The following is a 20240-nucleotide window of genomic DNA, read 5'->3' as shown; positions in this document are numbered from 1 at the left end:
AACCCATTACATGTCCATATGGGAGCAAATATCTCAAGACCCATTACATCTACAGTCTTCCTTCTTACGTTGTTTGTTAAGCTGTTCTTCACACCCCATCCTTGCAATTTAGATGATGATATCGAATTCCGTTTGAAATATAGACGCAGAAGCATCAAAGTCTCAAGAAATACAAGGGTAAGTTTTGTCAAACCCATTACATGTCCATATGGGAGCAAATATCTCATGACCCATTACATCTACAGTCTTCCTTCTTACGTTGTTCGCTAAGCTATCCTTGACACACCATCCATGCAATTTAGATGACGATATCGAATTCCGTTTGAAAGATAGACGCAGAAGCATCAGAGTCTCAAGAAATACAAGGGTAAGCTTTGTCAAACCCATTACATGTCCATATGGGAGCAAATATCTCATGACCCATTACATCTACAGTCTTCCTTCTTACGTTGTATGTTAAGCTATCCTTGACACCCCATCCATGCAATTTAGATGACGATATCGAATTCCGTTTGAAAGATAGACGCAGAAGCATCAAAGTCTCAAGAAATACAAGGGTAAGTTTTGTCAAACCCATTACATGTCCATATGAGAGCATATAACTTACGACCCATAGCTTCTACAACCTTCTTTCTTACGCTGTTTGCTAAGCTATCCTTGACACACCATCCATGCAATTTAGATGACGATATCGAATTCCGTTTGAAAGATAGACGCAAAAGCATCAAAGTCTCAAGAAATACAAGGATAAGCTTTGTCAAACCCATTACATGTCCATATGGGAGCAAATATCTCATGACCCATTACATCTACAGTCTTCCTTCTTACGTTGTTTGCTAAGCTATCCTTGACACACCATCCATGCAATTTAGATGACGATGTCGAATTCCATTTGAAAAATAGACGCAGAAGCATCCAAGTCTCAAGAAACACAAGTGTAAGCTTTGTCAAACCCATTACATGTCCATATGAGAGAATATATCTCATGACCCATAGCATCTACAACCTTCATTCTTACGCTGTTTGTTAAGCTATCCCTGACACACCATCCATGCAATTTAGATGACGATATCGAATTCCGTTTGAAAGATAGACGCAAAAGTATCAAAGTCTCAAGAAATACAAGGGTAAGCTCTGTCAAATCCATTACATGTCCATATGGGAGCAAATATCTCATGACCCATTACATCTACAGTGTTCCTTCTTACGTTGTTTGTTAAGCGATCCTTGACACACAATCCATACAATTTCGATGATGATATGAATGCCGTTTGAAAGATAGACGCAGAACCACCCAAGTCTCAAGAAATACAAGGGTAAGCTATGACAAAAACATTACATGCCCAAATGGGAGCAAATATTTCATGACCCATTACATCTACAGTCTTCCTTCTCACGTTGTTTGTTAAGCTATCCTTGACACACCATCCATGCAATTTAGATGACGATGTCGAATTCCATTTGAAAAATAGACGCAGAAGCATCCAGGTCTCAAGAAACACAAGTGTAAGCTTTGTCAAACCCATTACATGTCCATATGAGAGCATATATCTGATGACCCATAGCACCTACAACCTTCTTTCTTACGCTGTTTGTTAAGCTATCCTTGACACACCATCCATGCAATTTAGATGACGATATCGAATTCCGTTTGAAAGATAGACGCAGAAGCATCAAAGTCTCAAGAAATACAAGGGTAAGCTTTGTCAAACCAATTACCTGTTCATATGGGAGCAAATATCTCATGACCCATTACATCTACAGTCTTCCTTCTTACGCTGTTTGTTAAGCTATCCTTGACACACCATCCATGCAATTTAGATGACGATATCGAATTCCGTTTGAAAGATAGACGCAGAAGCATCAAAGTCTCAAGAAATACAAGGGTAAGCTATGACAAACCCATTACATGTCCATATGAGAGCAAATATCTCATGACCCATTACATCTACAGTCTTCCTTCTTACGCTGTTTGTTAAGCTATCCTTGACACACCATCCATGCAATTTAGATGACGATATCGAATTCCGTTTGAAAGATAGACGCAAAAGCATCAAAGTCTCAAGAAATACAAGGGCAAGCTTTGTCAAACCCATTACATGTCCATAATAATAACAATTGTTCCACAAACATCCCAGATGGGACAAGGGAGACTTCTCTCATATCAACGAGTGCACGCCGATTCATATTGGCTCAATGATATGGGACCTACTTTTTATTGCCGAGTCCGAACGGCGTGTCTTACGACACCACTTGTAGAGAAGTTTTTCATGGCTTAAATACTCAGGAAATGTCGCCAGCATTACTGAGGGGGAATTTTGCCACCGTTGAAAATTTGATGTTGCTTGGCCTAGGATTTGAACCGCAGAGCTTCTGAGTGCAAGGCGGACGTGCTAACCATTGCACCACGGTGTCCATATGGGAGCAAATATCTCATGACCCATTACATCTACAGTCTTCCTTCTCACGTTGTTTGTTAAGCTATCCTTGACACACCATCCATGCAATTTAGATGACGATATCGAATTCCGTTTGAAAGATAGACGCAGAAGCATCAAAGTCTCAAGAAATACAAGGGTAAGCTTTGTCAAACCCATTACATGTCCATATGGGAGCAAATATCTCATGACCCATTACATCTACAGTCTTCCTTCTTACGTTGTTTGTTAAGCAATCCTTGACACACGATCCATGCAATTTAGATTACGATATCGAATTCCGTTTGAAAAATAGACGCAGAAGCATTAAAGTCTCAAGAAATACAAGGGTAAGCTTTGTCAAACCCATTACATGTCCATATGGGAGCAAATATCCCATGACCCATTACATCTACAATCTTCCTTCTTACGTTGTTTGTTAAGCTATCCTTGACACACCATCCATGCAATTTAGATTATGATATCGAATTCCGTTTGAAAGATAGATGCAGAAGCATCAAAGTCTCAAGAAATACAAGGGTAAGCTTTGTCAAACCCATTACATGTCCATATGGGAGCAAATATCTCATGACCCATTACATCTACAGTCTTCCTTCTTACGTTGTTTGTTAAGCTATCCTTGACACACAATCCAAGCAATTTAGATGACGATATCGAATTCCGTTTGAAAGATAGACGCAGAAGCATCAAAGTCTCAAGAAATACAAGGGTAAGCTTTGTCAAACCCATTACATGTCCATATGGGAGCAAATATCTCATGACCCATTACATCTACAGTCTTCCTTCTTACGTTGTTCGCTAAGCTATCCTTGACACACAATCCATGCAATTTAGATGACGATATCGAATTCCTTTTGAAAGATAGACGCAGAAGCATCAGAGTCTCAAGAAATACAAGGGTAAGCTTTGTCAAACCCACTACATGTCCATATGGGAGCAAATATCTTATGACCCATTACATCTACAGTCTTACTTTGTTTGTTAAGCTATCCTTCACACCCCATCCATGCAATTTAGATGATGATATCGAATTCCCTTTGAAAGATAGACGCAGAAGCATCAAAGTCTCAAGAAATACAAGGGTAAGTTTTGTCAAAACCATTACATGTCTATATGGGAGCAAATATCTCATGACCCATTACATCTACAGTCTTCCTTCTTACGTTGTTTGTTAAGCTATCCTTGACACACCATCCATGCAATTTAGATGACGGTATCGAATTCCGTTTGAAAGATAGACGCAGAAGCATCAAAGTCTCAAGAAATACAAGGGTAAGTTTTGTCAAACCCATTACATGTCCATATGAGAGCATATATCTTATGACCCATAGCTTCTACAACCTTCTTTCTTACGCAGTTTGCTAAGCTATCCTTGACACACCATCCATGCAATTTAGATGACGATATCGAATTACGTTTGAAAGATAGACGCAGAAGCATCAAAGTCTCAAGAAATACAAGGATAAGCTTTGTCAAACCCATTACATGTCCATATGGGAGCAAAAATCTCATGACCCATTACATCTACAGTCTTCCTTCTTACGTTGTTTGCTAAGCTATCCTTGACACACCATCCATGCAATTTAGATGACGATATCGAATTCCATTTGAAAAATAGACGCAGAAGCATCCAAGTCTCAAGAAACACAAGTGTAAGCTTTGTCAAACCCATTACATGTCCATATGAGAGAATATATCTCATGACCCATAGCATCTACAACCTTCTTTCTTACGCTGTTTGTTAAGCTATCCTTGACACACCATCCATGCAATTTAGATGACGATATCGAATTCCGTTTGAAAGATAGACGCAGAAGCATCAAAGTCTCAAGAAATACAAGGGTAAGCTTTGTCAAACCCATTACATGTCCATATGGGAGCAAATATCTCATGACCCATTACATCTACAGTCTTCGTTCTTACGTTGTTTGTTAAGCTATCCATGACACACCATCCATGCAATTTAGATGATGATATCGAATTCCGTTTGAAAGATAGAAGCAGAAGCATCCAAGTCTCAAGAAACACAAGTGTAAGCTTTGTCAAAACGCATTACATGTCCATATGAGAGCATATATCTCATGACCCATAGCATCTACAACCTTCTTTCTTACGCTGTTTGCTAAGCTATCCTTGACACACCATCCATGCAATTTAGATGACGATATCGAATTCCGTTTGAAAGATAGACGCAGAAGCATTAAAGTCTCAAGAAATACAAGGGTAAGCTTTGTCAAACCCATTACATGTCCATATGGGAGCAAATATCCCATGACCCATTACATCTACAGTCTTCCTTCTTACGTTGTTTGTTAAGCTATCCTTGACACACAATCCATGCAATTTAGATGACGATATCGAATTCCGTTTGAAAGATAGACGCAGAAGCATCAAAGTCTCAAGAAATACAAGGGTAAGCTTTGTCAAACCCATTACATGTCCATATGGGAGCAAATATCTCATGACCCATTACATCTACAGTCTTCCTTCTTACGTTGTTCGCTAAGCTATCCTTGACACACAATCCATGCAATTTAGATGACGATATCGAATTCCTTTTGAAAGATAGACGCAGAAGCATCAGAGTCTCAAGAAATACAAGGGTAAGCTTTGTCAAACTCATTACATGTCCATATGGGAGCAAATATCTTATGACCCATTACATCTACAGTCTTCCTTCTTACGTTGTTTGTTAAGCTATCCTTCACACCCCATCCATGCAATTTAGATGATGATATCGAATTCCCTTTGAAAGATAGACGCAGAAGCATCAAAGTCTCAAGAAATACAAGGGTAAGTTTTGTCAAACCCATAACATGTCTATATGGGAGCAAATATCTCATGACCCATTACATCTACAGTCTTCCTTCTTACGTTGTTTGTTAAGCTATCCTTGACACACCATCCATGCAATTTAGATGACGATATCGAATTCCGTTTGAAAGATAGACGCAGAAGCATCAAAGTCTCAAGAAATACAAGGGTAAGTTTTGTCAAACCCATTACATGTCCATATGAGAGCATATATCTTATGACCCATAGCTTCTACAACCTTCTTTCTTACGCTGTTTGCTAAGCTATCCTTGACACACCATCCATGCAATTTAGATGACGATATCGAATTCCGTTTGAAAGATAGACGCAGAAGCATCAAAGTCTCAAGAAATACAAGGATAAGCTTTGTCAAACCCATTACATGTCCATATGGGAGCAAATATCTCATGACCCATTACATCTACAGTCTTCCTTCTTACGTTGTTTGCTAAGCTATCCTTGACACACCATCCATGCAATTTAGATGATGATATCGAATTCCGTTTGAAAGATAGACGCAGAAGCATTAAAGTCTCAAGAAACACAAGTGTAAGCTTTGTCAAACCCATTACATGTCCATATGAGAGAATATATCTCATGACCCATAGCATCTACAACCTTCTTTCTTACGCTGTTTGTTAAGCTATCCTTGACACACCATCCATGCAATTTAGATGACGATATCGAATTCCGTTTGAAAGATAGACGCAGAAGCATCAAAGTCTCAAGAAATACAAGGGTAAGCTTTGTCAAACCCATTACCTGTCCATATGGGAGCAAATATCTCATGACCCATTACATCTACAGTCTTCCTTCTTACGTTGTTTGTTAAGAGATCATAGTTTTACATTATCTCCTCTCTGCTTACGAGAACCATCACTAACAAGTGTCAACTCTCTGTTTTGTTTACTTTTTTTCTTTTTTTTTGTTTTCGCCGCATCTCCTTTTTTTCTATTTCAATTAGTTTTTGTGAGCAACTGGCGCGAGCGGTTCAAGCAACCCCGAAATTCGTTTTTATAAATCAAACTAACTTTGTGTGAACTTGAAAACAAGAGATAATTTGTTACTCTATTATCATTAAATCATTAAACATTGTAAACAGTGAATTAAAATAAATTCGTTTATTAAGTTGGAATTACCAGAAAGTCCAGTGCGTTTCATTTCTGCCAATTGAGCTCCCAACAAGAAACATAATTATACAGTGTGTTTCCATTTGCCAAAACGGAGAGCAGCTACAGTGATTCGCGTGTGTCCCAAGTGGTTTACGACAAATAAATCAGACAATCAATAAACAAACCCCTTGGTTGTCTATTTTAACTGACCCTGTTGCACGAACTTTTCTAACTCGTGTTTTCCCAATAAATTGATCGACAAACGTGGTAGTGCCTGAGCTCGGAGTAGGGTATTTGATAGGCTGTAGGAGGTTGCAAATTTAGTGCAAACATATGGTCCTTACGATCCCTGCAAGGAATCAACGACAAGCTACACATTAAACGTCAAGCCAGTACCAACCGAAGCAAAGGTACGTACATACAAACGTTCTTTATTTTGTGATACATTTGAGGAAATACTGTCCCGCGATAAACATAAATTATTCCGCTCATAATACCATCCATTTAACAAATTTTGAAGATAAGTGGGAAGTACAAGAAAATATTCTTTTCTGCTGACTCTGAATGAGGAAATCTTTTCACGAATTTTGGGGTATAGATTCACAAGTTTTGCATAAAATTTGGGTCAATAAATTTTTATCGGCAATAGTTATAAATCATTTAAAAATCATCTCAAATATCATTTTTCTGTCTCTGACGGGGAATTTTGTCACTGTCTCAAGGACAAATTATTCGCACATCGGCAAGAAATTTTTCTGCATCTTCGAAATATTTACAACGAATTTGCATATTGAAAAAATCTTCTCCCAATTTAAAAACTAAACTGTGGATAAAGTTTATTTTCAATAAATTTAATATTTCCTAAAAATTCGTTCGAAAAACTGTCCCATTCGCCGGTACAGTAAATAAATACACATTTTTTAATCGAAAAATATTCTATTTGATTGTCTGAACCAAACGTAAATGGGAACAATGGAAGAATTTCTGATTCAGTGCGAAGAAATAATTTCATTTGAAACTCAGTTGAAAAATGCTGATTTCAAAGAATACAATGACATGTCCCTGGATGCAGAAAAACAAGAATTGGAAAGTTTGTGGGATGAATGGAAAACGTGCTATAAAAAGTGCATTTCTGACCCCGATTGTCAGAAAAAAGACAAGACCACAGTGAAAAACAAAAAGGCCGAAATTCATAAGAGTTACATGAAATGCTTAACTCTAATAGGAGATGCTAAGAACAGTATTAAAGCATCAGCTTCAAAATTAAAGTCGAAAACTAGTTCGTCAATTGCTGTCCCACCGTGTGACACAGAGGTGTTCCACGGAGACTATTTAAATTGGCCCAGTTTTCGAGACTTATTCACAGCAATATACGTGACTAATGAGAAACTGAGGCCAGTGGAAAAATTGTATCACTTGTTCCAAAAAACTAGTGGAGAAGCAAGACAAATTATCCAGCATATCCCCCTGACTGATGAGGGTTTCGATGTAGCGTGGGAAAATCTCAAATCTCAATATGAGAATAAGCGTATTTTAATAAACAACCAATTGCGAACGATCTTTAATCTGCCACAATGCCCTCAAGAGTCAGCGAGCTCATTGAAAAAATTACAAAGGGATATAAATAATGCAATTTCAGTGCTAAAATTGTACAAAATAGACATAAGATCGTGGGATCCTATTTTTATCTTTCAATGTTCCTCAAAGCTCCCTAAACTAACACTGTCCCTATGGGAACAGTCGATTGCGAAGAAAACTGAAATGCCTTCGTGGGACGAATTAAATACGTTTTTAACCGAAAGATTTCAGGCACTAGAAAGTGTATCTGACATATATGGCCCACAAGGTTCCCGATCTTCCCTGCCCCAGCAGCAAAAGTTCCATAATTTTGACCGTTCGAAAAATTTCAAGGTTCACCACACTAAAGTAAGCAATCAGAAGTGCAATTTGTGCAAAGGAAACCATATTTTGCGTTCCTGCCCCAAATTCTTGAATATGGACTTTAAAAATAGAATATCGGTTGCCAAACGTGACAAACACTGTCTCAACTGTCTAGCTCAAGGTCACATGGTGGCAAATTGTACTAGTCAGAAAAGTTGTTCTGTGTGTGATTCGAAACACCACACACTCTTGCACAAACCAAATATGTCCCAGCAGGGAGAAAACAAATCTAAAGAGAGGAGAGAAGTATCTCAATCATCTCAAACATCGAACTTACAGTCCACAGATCGGCCCCCTTCCTCTCAAAATATTAGCACATATCACACGTCAGTAGCGAGTAAAACCATGTTGGCCACAGCGTGGTTGACAATAACCAAGGATGGTATGTCCCACAAAATCAGAGAATTTTGCGGACCCAGAGTTCTATAAAAGTGCCCCAATTGACATCCTCATAGGAGGACATTGGGGTCGTTGGTAGCCCAAGAAACGGTCTTTGGTTGGATCGTGACTGGATCAACACAGAATAAAGCCACAAGATACACTATAAGATCATCTCATTGTACGAGAGTGTGTATTAACAAACAATTGGCCCGATTTTGGAAATTGAAGAGATCCCGATCAAACAGACTGTCTCAGAAGAAGACAGAATCTGTGAAAACATATATAAATCCACGGTGAAAAGAAACATCGATGGAAGATATATAGTTGATTTGCCCTTTAAGTCTGAACCGTCGAAATCGGTCCTCAGTTCAAACAGATATGTGGCCCTTTCTCAGTTTCTACGAAACGAACAATCAATGTCTAAAAAGCAAGAATTGAAATCAATGTATGACGAGGTCATACGAGAATATTTGTCCCTGGGACATATGGAGTTAGTAGACTCTCGAACACAAAATTCTGGCCCCAGTTTTTATTTGCCCCATCACGGCGTATACAAACCTGAAAGTGCCACTACAAAGCTTAGAGTTGTTTTTAATGGATCATGCCCAACGGCTTCTGGTAAAAGTTTGAATGACTTTTTGTATGTGGGTCCTGTGTTATAAAAGGATATAATTTCCCTAATTTTGAGTTGGCGTTTGTACAAATATGTCTTTAACGCAGACATCTCAAAGATGTACAGACAAATACAGGTCAATCCAAACCACGCTACGTTCCAGCTCATAGTCTATCGTTTTTCCCCTGACGAAGAAATCAAAGACTACCAGCTGAAAACTGTTACGTTCGGTCTCAATTGTGCCCCATATTTGGCACTACGCACTCTCTTGCAACTGGCCCAAAATGAGGAGCATAATTTCCCCATAGGAGCGAAAATCTTAAAAGAAAATATGTATGTCGATGATGCCCTGGTAGACACACACTCAATTCCAGAAGCCATTGTGGCAAAACAGCAACTTACAGATATTTTGAAATCTGCGGGATTCCACTTAAGAAAGTGGACATCAAATTGTAAGGAGATTATCAAAGATCTGCCCCGTGACCATCTTCTCAATGTAGAGTTTTTGGATTTCGACGATAAAAGCATGGCAAAGACGCTAGGGATTAGGTGGAATGCTGCCACAGATACGTTTTACTTCGTTACAGAAAAAATAGGTAACAAAAATTCCTTTACGAAACGAGAAGTTTTGTCGATAATTGCAAGGCTTTTTGACCCATTGGGGTGGCTTGCGCCTGTTGTTATAACAGCAAAGATATTTATGCAACAGCTATGGTTAGACGAGATACAGTGGGATGACCACTTAAAGCCACTATCCCTGATAAAATGGAAGTCGTTTTTAGAGAGTTATGTCAGCATTGACCAGATTAAAATACCCCGATGGGTGAAATACTCTCCAGAGTGCACTATAGGAATACATGGATTTTGCGATTCATCAGAATTAGCCTACGCCGCAGTTTTATATGCAAGAGTAAAAATAGGAACATTTTTTGCGTCCAATTTATTGGTTTCGAAAACTAAAGTGGCACCAATTAGGAAAGTTTCTCTGCCCCGTTGAGAGCTTTGCGGTGCGCATTTGCTATCTGATTTAGTACATGTTATTCTGCCCCAGCTAGGTCTCAAAAATCATACATTGCATCTTTGGTCGGACTCGACAATAGTCCTAGCTTGGCTAAAAAAGCCATCTTACACTTGGACCACATTTGTGGCAAACAGGGTTGCCAAAATCCAAGAGACAGTGGGAGATAACTGGAAACATGTGTCCACACATAACAACCCCGCAGATCTAGCAACCCGGGGGGTGACTCCTTTAGAGTTAAAGGAGAGAGATCTGTGGTGGTTCGGACCAAACGGGCTCCAAAAGGACGAACAATTCTGGCCCTCAACCGTTGGTATTCCTGAAGTACGACTAGAAATGATATCTGTCCAAGAACCTGTCCCTACATCTATAGAGACGCAATCTCATAGAGGAGAAAGGCATGCGTCTCAAGTACACGTAGCTAGATCTGCGGAGGCTGAAACCCAGAAAGAAGCTGACCCAGAAAACCATTTGCAGCACATTCATCGATTCACCGCAGCGGTACATGCATTTGGGTATATCGAACGATTTATCAGAGCTACTCATCCTGGCACAAGGAAGACCTATACATACCATGACAACAAATTGACGTGCAAAGAACTTTATGCTGGTCGTAGACATCTCATCATGATGTCCCAAAAGACATATTTCCCAGAGGAATATGAAGCACTGTCCCAAAAGAAGCCAATCGCGAGAAGCAGTCCTCTTCTAACGCTGACCCCATTTTTGGACCAACATGGCATTATTCGGGCTTTCCCCGAAGAGCAAATTCGCAAAACTTTATGTCTCATTTATCCATGACATGACAAAGCATGGTGGGCCGCAACTTATGATGGCTACTATTCGCTTGGAATGCTGGATTATTCGCGGCAAAAATCTAATAAAATCCCACATTAACCACTGCGTAAAGTGTGTTTTGGCCCGAAGAAAGTTACAGGGGCAAATAATGGCAGCTCTTCCCCCGGAAAGGACAACTCTGAGCCGCCCCTTTGCGAACACCGGTGTCGACTATGCCGGTCCATTTGATTTGAAAACATTTACTGGTCGTGGGTGCCGAGTTATTAAGGGTTATATCTGTCTCTTCGTGTGCTTTGCTACCAAAGCTATTCATTTGGAAGCAGTAAGCGACCTTTCTACCCCTGCATTTATGGCCGCATTAACACGGTTTGTTGCGAGGCGCGGTTGTCCCAACAAAATATTTTCAGATAATGGTCGGAACTTCGTGGGGGCTGCTCGAGGGATTAGAGATAACTTTAAAAAGGTGGTTTCGGAAACTAAGGAAAAGGCCACAATACGCTACGAACATCACCAACTAGAATGGAACTTTATACCAGCTTCTGCTCCGCATATGGGGGGTTTATGGGAGGCGGGTGTAAAAAGTTGCAAGACGCACCTAAAAAAGATTGCTGGCCAAATCCGTTACACATATGAGGAATTCAGTACCATCTTAGCTGCAATAGAAGCCTGTCTGAACTCACGGCCCCTTACTCCACAATCGGAAAATATTGATGACCTAACAGCTCTGACTCCAGGTCATTTCTTAACTGGTTCATCGTTACTGTCCCCTGCTGAACCCGAGGAGATTCCCTCTAAAACAGCACTGCTAAATCGCTGGCGTAAACTGAAAGTTATACAACAAGAATTTTGCCGCCGATGGAAGTCGGATTACTTAAAGAAACTGCATAAAAGGAACAAGTGGAAACGTCCGTCTTTAAATCTTGATCTAAATGATTTAGTTGTTTTGTCCCAAGAAATGGGAAGTCCTCAAGAATGGCGTTTAGGACGAGTCGTCAAGTTATATCCTGGCCCAGATGGACATGTCAGAGTAGTTGACGTCAAAACGTCGTCAGGAATCTTAAAACGTCCAGTTCATAAACTAGTCTTGCTGCCCCAATCGCAATAACTAAAATCCCTTTTCTATCCCAATCCTCCATTCCTTTGCAACCTAAATGAATAAATTTCGACTAATAAAATATTCTGTTTTCCAGGAACCATGTTTATGTTTATGGAGGAATATCGCTGCCTCATATGCAAAACTCGCCACTCGCTCCGCCTATGTTGATGTTTCTTGGCAATGAACCCGAATGAGAGAGGAGCGTTTGTGAGGGAAAACAAAGTGTGTGTCAACTGCCTCGGGATATCACATACCATCGACGGTTGTCGATCCAGTTCGGTTTGTCGCGTCTGCTGGAAAAGACATCATACACTTCTCCATCCATTGGACGTCAAAAAATATCAGTGGCTGCGTATGACTGCGCAGGTTTTGGTACATGCCCCTGGGTTGCACGAAGAAAAACGTTTAGTCCGTGTTTTACTGGACCCCAGATACCCAAAGAGCTGCATTGTACCACCCTACTCAAGACTTCCCTTTATGCAAGACTATGACGTCAAAGAATATAAAATCCAGCTTACCGACCGTCACAGTGAGGTCAGGACCCTCACAGCAACACTTTGCTTGGACCACCACCTGCGTACCGATACACCCTCAGCCCACGGTGTTCCTGAAGCGGTTTGGAAGCGGTACGATATTGAGGATGTGGCCGACACTTCCTTTTATTTACCATACGGCTGTTCGATGATACTGGGTAACGATGTGGCAAAACACATTTATCTTGGCCTGCCAAGGGAAGAACAGGGGCTGCCATACATGCAAAATACCATTTTCGGGTATACCTTTTTTGGACCCCTGCTAATCGACCATGAGAGTGCTGACTTAAACGAAACATTTTTAGTTGAGAATCACAGACGTCCCGGTTAGATGTTCCAGGCCAGATCGAACTGCATCTCAATGTTTTATACTGTCCCGATGAAAAACAAAAAGTTAACACACCTTTATACCTCAATGAATTATTTGATGTTAAGTTTAAAATTTTATATTTACATATTCTGCCCCGAATGGGCGCGTAAGTTGAAGAACTGAATTAGTTTATAATATATACATATATTACATTTTCATAATTATAAGATAGATGTAATTACTCTGTATCCCGAATGATACTTTGAACTCTTAAAATTTGATTGGATTAATTAATTTTGTTGAAATAATATTTCAAGGGAGGCAGTAATGTTCTCGTAAGCAGGGAACAGACAGATGAAACTAAATTATAGAGTAGATGATGTAAATGCAGTATTAGTTTACGAGATCATAGTTTTACATTATCTCCTCTCTGCTTACGAGAACCATCACTAACAAGTGTCAACTCTCTGTTTTGTTTACTTTTTTTCTTTTTTTTTTGTTTTCGCCGCATCTCCTTTTTTTCTATTTCAATTAGTTTTTGTGAGCAATTGGGGCGAGCGGTTCAAGCAACCCCGAAATTCGTTTTTATAAATCAAACTAACTTTGTGTGAACTTGAAAACAAGAGATAATTTGTTACTCTATTATCATTAAATCATTAAACATTGTAAACAGTGAATTAAAATAAATTCGTTTATTGAATTGGAATTACCAGAAAGTCCAGTGCGTTTCATTTCTGCCAATTGAGCTCCCAACAAGAACCATAATAATACAGTGTGTTTCCATTTGCCAAAACGGAGAGCAGGTACAGTGATTCGCGTGTGTCCCAAGTGGTTTACGACAAATAAATCAGACAATAAATAAACAAACCCCTTGGTTGTCTATTTTAACTGACACTGTTGCACGAACTTTTCTAACTCGTGTTTTCCCAATAAAATTGATCGACAAACGTGGTAGTGCCTGAGCTCGGAGTCGGGTATTTGATAGGCTGTAGGAGGTTGCAAATTTAGTGCAAACAGGGAGCAAATATCTCATGACCCATTACATCCACAGTCTTCCTTCTTACGTTGTTTGCTAAGCTATCCTTGACACACCATCCATGCAATTTAGATGACGATAACGAATTCCGTTTGAAAGATAGACGCAAAAGCATCAAAGTCTCAAGAAATACAAGGGTAAGCGTTGTTAAATCCATTACATGTTCCATATGGGAGCAAAATCTCATGACCCATTACATCTACAGTCTTACTTCCTACGTTGTTTGTTAAGCTATCCTTGACACACAATCCATGCAATTTAGATGATGATATCGAATTCCGTTTGAAAGATAGACGCAGAAGCATCCAAGTCTCAAGAAACACAAGTGTAAGCTTTGTCAAACCCATTACATGTCCACATGAGAGCATATATCTCATGACCCATAGCATCTACAACCTTCTTTCTTACGCTGTTTGTTAAGCTATCCTTGACACACCATCCATGCAATCTAGATGACGATATCGAAATCCGTTTGAAAGATAGACGCAAAAGCATCAAAGTCTCAAGAAATACAAGGGTAAGCGTTGTTAAATCCATTACATGTCCATATGGGAGCAAATATCTCATGACCCATTACATCTACAGTCTTACTTCCTACGTTGTTTGTTAAGCTATCCTTGACACACCATCCATGCAATTTAGATGATGATATCGAATTCCGTTTGAAAGATAGACGCAGAACCACCCAAGTCTCAAGAAATAAAAGGGTAAGCTATGACAAACCCATTACATGTCCATATTGGAGCAAATATCTCATGACCCATTACATCTACAGTCTTCCTTCTCACGTTGTTTGTTAAGCTATCCTTGACACACCAGATGATCATATCGAATTCCGTTTGAAAGGTAGACGCAGAAGCATCCAAGTCTCAAGAAAAACAAGTGTAAGCTTTGTCAAACCCATTACATGTCCATATGAGAGCAAATATCTCATGACCCATTACATCTACAGTCTTCCTTCTTACGTTGTTTGTTAAGCTATCCTTGACACACCATCCATGCAATTTAGATGATGATATCGATTTCCGTTTGAAAGATAGATGCAGAAGCATCCAAGTCTCAAGAAACACAAGTGTAAGTTTTGTCAAACCCATTACATGTCCATATGGGAGCAAATATCTCAAGACCCATAGCATCTACAACCTTCTTTCTTACGCTGTTTGTTAAGCTATCCTTGACACACAATCCATGCAATTTAGATGACGATATCGAATTCCGTTTGAAAGATAGACGCAGAAGCATCAAAGTCTCAAGAAATACAAGGGTAAGCTTTGTCAAACCCATTACATGTCCATATGGGAGCAAATATCTCATGATCCATTACATCTACAGTCTTCTTTCTTACGTTGTTTGCTAAGCCATCCTTGACACACCATCCATGCAATTTAGATGACGATATCGAATTCCGTTTGAAAGATAGACGCAGAAGCATCAAAGTCTCAAGAAATACAAGGGTAAGTTTTGTCAAACACATTACATGTCCATATGAGAGCATATATCTTATGACCCATAGCATCTACAACCTTCTTTCTTACTCTGTTTGCTAAGCTATCCTTGACACATCATCCATGCAATTTAGATGACGATATCGAATTCCGTTTGAAAGATAGACGCAGAAGCATCAAAGTCTCAAGAAATACAAGGGTAAGCTTTGTCAAACCTATTACATGTCCATATGAGAGCATATATCTCATGACCCATAGCATCTACAAACTTCTTGACACACCATCCATGCAATTTAGATGACGATATCGAATTCCGTTTGAAAGATAGACGCAGAAGCATCAAAGTCTCAAGAAATACAAGGGTAAGCTTTGTCAAACCCATTACATGTCCATATGGGAGCAAATATCTCATGACCCATTACATCTACAGTCTTCTTTCTTGCGTTGTTTGCTAAGCCATCCTTGACACACCATCCATGCAATTTAGATGACGATATCGAATTCCGTTTGAAAGATAGACGCAGAAGCATCAAAGTCTCAAGAAATACAAGGGTAAGTTTTGTCAAACACATTACATGTCCATATGAGAGCATATATCTTATGACCCATAGCATCTACAACCTTCTTTCTTACTCTGTTTGCTAAGCTATCCTTGACACATCATCCATGCAATTTAGATGACGATATCGAATTCCGTTTGAAAGATAGACGCAGAAGCATCAAAGTCTCAAGAAATACAAGGGTAAGCTTTGTCAAACCTATTACATGTCCATATGGGAACAAATATCTCATGACCCATTACATCTACAGTCTTCCTTCTTACGTTGTTTGCTAAGCTATCCTTGACACACCATCCATGCAATTTAGATGACGATATCGAATTCCATTTGAAGGATAGACGCAGAAGCATCCAAGCCTCAAGAAACACAAGTGTAAGCTTTGTCCTATTACATGTCCATATGGGAACAAATATGTCATGACCCATAGCATCTACAACCTTCTTTCTTACGTTGTTTGTTAAGCTATCCTTGACACACCATCCATGCAATTTAGATGATGATATCGAATTCCGTTTGAAAGATAGACGCAGAACCACCCAAGTCTCAAGAAATACAAGGGTAAGCTATGACAAACCCATTACATGTCCATATTGGAGCAAATATCCCATGACCCATTACATCTACAGTCTTCCTTCTCACGTTGTTTGTTAAGCTATCCTTGACACACCATCCATGCAATTTAGATGATCATATCGAAATCCGTTTGAAAGATAGACGCAGAAGCATCCAAGACTCAAGAAAAACAAGTGTAAGCTTTGTCAAACCCATTACATGTCCATATGAGAGCAAATATCTCATGACCCATTACATCTACAGTCTTCCTTCTTACGTTGTTTGTTAAGCTATCCTTGACACACCATCCATGCAATTTAGATGATGATATCGATTTCCGTTTGAAAGATAAACGCAGAAGCATCCAAGTCTCAAGAAACACAAGTGTAAGTTTTGTCAAACCCATTAGATGTCCATATGGGATCAAATATCTCATGACCCATAGCATCTACAACCTTCTTTCTTACGCTGTTTGTTAAGCTATCCTTGACACACAATCCATGCAATTTAGTTGACGATATCGAATTCCGTTTGAAAGATAGACGCAGAAGCATCAAAGTCTCAAGAAATACAAGTGTAAGCTTCGTCAAACCCATTACATGTCCATATGAGAGCATATATCTCATGACCCATAGCATCTACAAACTTCTTTCTTACGCTGTTTGTTAAGCTATCCTTGACATACCATCCATGCAATTTAGATCACGATATCGAATTCCGTTTGAAAGATAGACGCAGAAGCATCAAAGTCTCAAGAAATACAAGGGTAAGCTTTGTCAAACCCATTACATGTCCATATGAGAGCATATATCTCATGACCCATAGCATCTACAACCTTCTTTCTTACGCTGTTTGCTAAGCTATCCTTGACACCCCATCCATGAAATTTAGATGACGATATCGAATTCCGTTTGAAAGATAGACGCAGAAGCATCAAAGTCTCAAGAAATACAAGGGTAATCTTTGTCAAACCCATTACATGTCCATATGGGAGCAAATATCTCATGACCCATTACATCTACAGTCTTCTTTCTTATGTTGTTTGCTAAGCCATCCTTGACACACCATCCGTGCAATTAAGATGACGATATCGAATTCCGTTTGAAAGATAGACGCAGAAGCATCAAAGTCTCAAGAAATACAAGGGTAAGTTTTGTCAAACCCATTACATGTCCATATGAGAGCATATATCTTATGACCCATAGCATCTACAACCTTCTTTCTTACTCTGTTTGCTAAGCTATCCTTGACACATCATCCATGCAATTTAGATGACGATATCGAATTCCGTTTGAAAGATAGACGCAGAAGCATCAAAGTCTCAAGAAATACAAGGGTAAGCTTTGTCAAACCTATTACATGTCCATATGGGAACAAATATCTCATGACCCATTACATCTACAGTCTTCCTTCTTACGTTGTTTGCTAAGCTATCCTTGACACACCATCCATGCAATTTAGATGACGATATCGAATTCCATTTGAAAGATAGACGCAGAAGCATCCAAGCCTCAAGAAACACAAGTGTAAGCTTTGTCAAACCTATTACATGTCCATATGGGAACAAATATCTCATGACCCATAGCATCTACAACCTTCTTTCTTACGTTGTTTGTTAAGCTATCCTTGACACACCATCCATGCAATTTAGATGATGATATCGAATTCCGTTTGAAAGATAGACGCAGAACCACCCAAGTCTCAAGAAATACAAGGGTAAGCTATGACAAACCCATTACATGTCCATATTGGAGCAAATATCCCATGACCCATTACATCTACAGTCTTCCTTCTCACGTTGTTTGTTAAGCTATCCTTGACACACCATCCATGCAATTTAGATGATCATATCGAAATCCGTTTGAAAGATAGACGCAGAAGCATCCAAGACTCAAGAAAAACAAGTGTAAGCTTTGTCAAACCCATTACATGTCCATATGAGAGCAAATATCTCATGACCCATTACATCTACAGTCTTCCTTCTTACGTTGTTTGTTAAGCTATCCTTGACACACCATCCATGCAATTTAGATGATGATATCGATTTCCGTTTGAAAGATAAACGCAGAAGCATCCAAGTCTCAAGAAACACAAGTGTAAGTTTTGTCAAACCCATTAGATGTCCATATGGGATCAAATATCTCATGACCCATAGCATCTACAACCTTCTTTCTTACGCCGTTTGTTAAGCTATCCTTGACACACAATCCATGCAATTTAGTCTCAAGAAATACAAGTGTAAGCTTCGTCAAACCCATTACATGTCCATATGAGAGCATATATCTCATGACCCATAGCATCTACAAACTTCTTTCTTACGCTGTTTGTTAAGCTATCCTTGACATACCATCCATGCAATTTAGATCACGATATCGAATTCCGTTTGAAAGATAGACGCAGAAGCATCAAAGTCTCAAGAAATACAAGGGTAAGCTTTGTCAAACCCATTACATGTCCATATGAGAGCATATATCTCATGACCCATAGCATCTACAACCTTCTTTCTTACGCTGTTTGCTAAGCTATCCTTGACACACCATCCATGAAATTTAGATGACGATATCGAATTCCGTTTGAAAGATAGACACAGAAGCATCAAAGTCTCAAGAAATACAAGGGTAATCTTTGTCAAACCCATTACATGTCCATATGGGAGCAAATATCTCATGACCCATTACATCTACAGTCTTCTTTCTTATGTTGTTTGCTAAGCCATCCTTGACACACCATCCGTGCAATTTAGATGACGATATCGAATTCCGTTTGAAAGATAGACGCAGAAGCATCAAAGTCTCAAGAAATACAAGGGTAAGATTTGTCAAACCCATTACATGTCCATATGGAAGCAAATATCTCATGACCCATTACATCTACAGTCTTCCTTCTTACGTTGTTTGCTAAGCCATCCTTGACACACCATCCGTGCAATTTAGATGACGATATCGAATTCCGTTTGAAAGATAGACGCAGAAGCATCAAAGTCTCAAGAAATACAAGGGTAAGCTTTGTCAAACCCATTACATGTCCATATGGGAGCAAATATCTCATGACCCATTACATCTACAGTCTTCCTTCTTACGTTGTTTGTTAAGCAATCCTTGACACACCATACATGAAATTTAGATGACGATATCGAATTCCGTTTGAAAGATAGACGCAGAAGCATCAAAGTCTCAAGAAATACAAGGGTAAGATTTGTCCACCCCATTACATGTCCATATGGGAGCAAATATCTCATGACCCATTACATCTACAGTCTTCCTTCTTACGTTGTTTGATAAGCCATCCTTGACACACCATCCATGCAATTTAGATGACGATATCGAATTCCGTTTGAAAGATAGACGCAGAAGCATCAAAGTCTCAAGAAATACAAGGGTAAGCTTTGTTAAACCCATTACATGTCCATATGGGAGCAAATATCTCATGACCCATTACATCTACAGTCTTTCTTCTTACGTTGTTTGTTAAGCTATCCTTGACACACCATCCATGCAATTTAGATGACGATATCGAATGCCGTTTGAAAGATAGACGCAGAAGCATCCAAGTCTCAAGAAACACAAGTGTAAGCTTTGTCAAACCCATTACAT

General features: G+C 39.3%; 1 protein-coding gene across 1 annotated transcript; it reads left to right on the top strand.

Moving 5' to 3' along the window:
* Positions 1–11263: 11263 nt before the first annotated feature.
* Positions 11264–12220, top strand: LOC141391866 (uncharacterized). The gene has a single exon (XM_073964557.1). The coding sequence runs from the start codon at positions 11264–11266 to the stop codon at positions 12218–12220; it is 957 nt and encodes a 318-aa protein (XP_073820658.1).
* The last annotated feature ends 8020 nt before the right edge of the window (positions 12221–20240 follow it).

The sequence above is a fragment of the Musca autumnalis genome, unplaced genomic scaffold (genome assembly GCF_047663935.1).
Source record: "Musca autumnalis isolate F117 unplaced genomic scaffold, ASM4766393v1 scaffold_18, whole genome shotgun sequence".
NCBI classification, from domain to species: domain Eukaryota; kingdom Metazoa; phylum Arthropoda; class Insecta; order Diptera; family Muscidae; genus Musca; species Musca autumnalis.
Note: the sequence above shows the minus strand (reverse complement) of the source record. Positions and strands in the feature narration are given on the sequence as shown.

Coding starts and splice junctions, on each gene's coding strand:
- LOC141391866 (XM_073964557.1), top strand. CDS start 11,264: ATGGCAGCTCTTCCCCCGGAAAGGACAACTCTGAGCCGCCCCTTTGCG.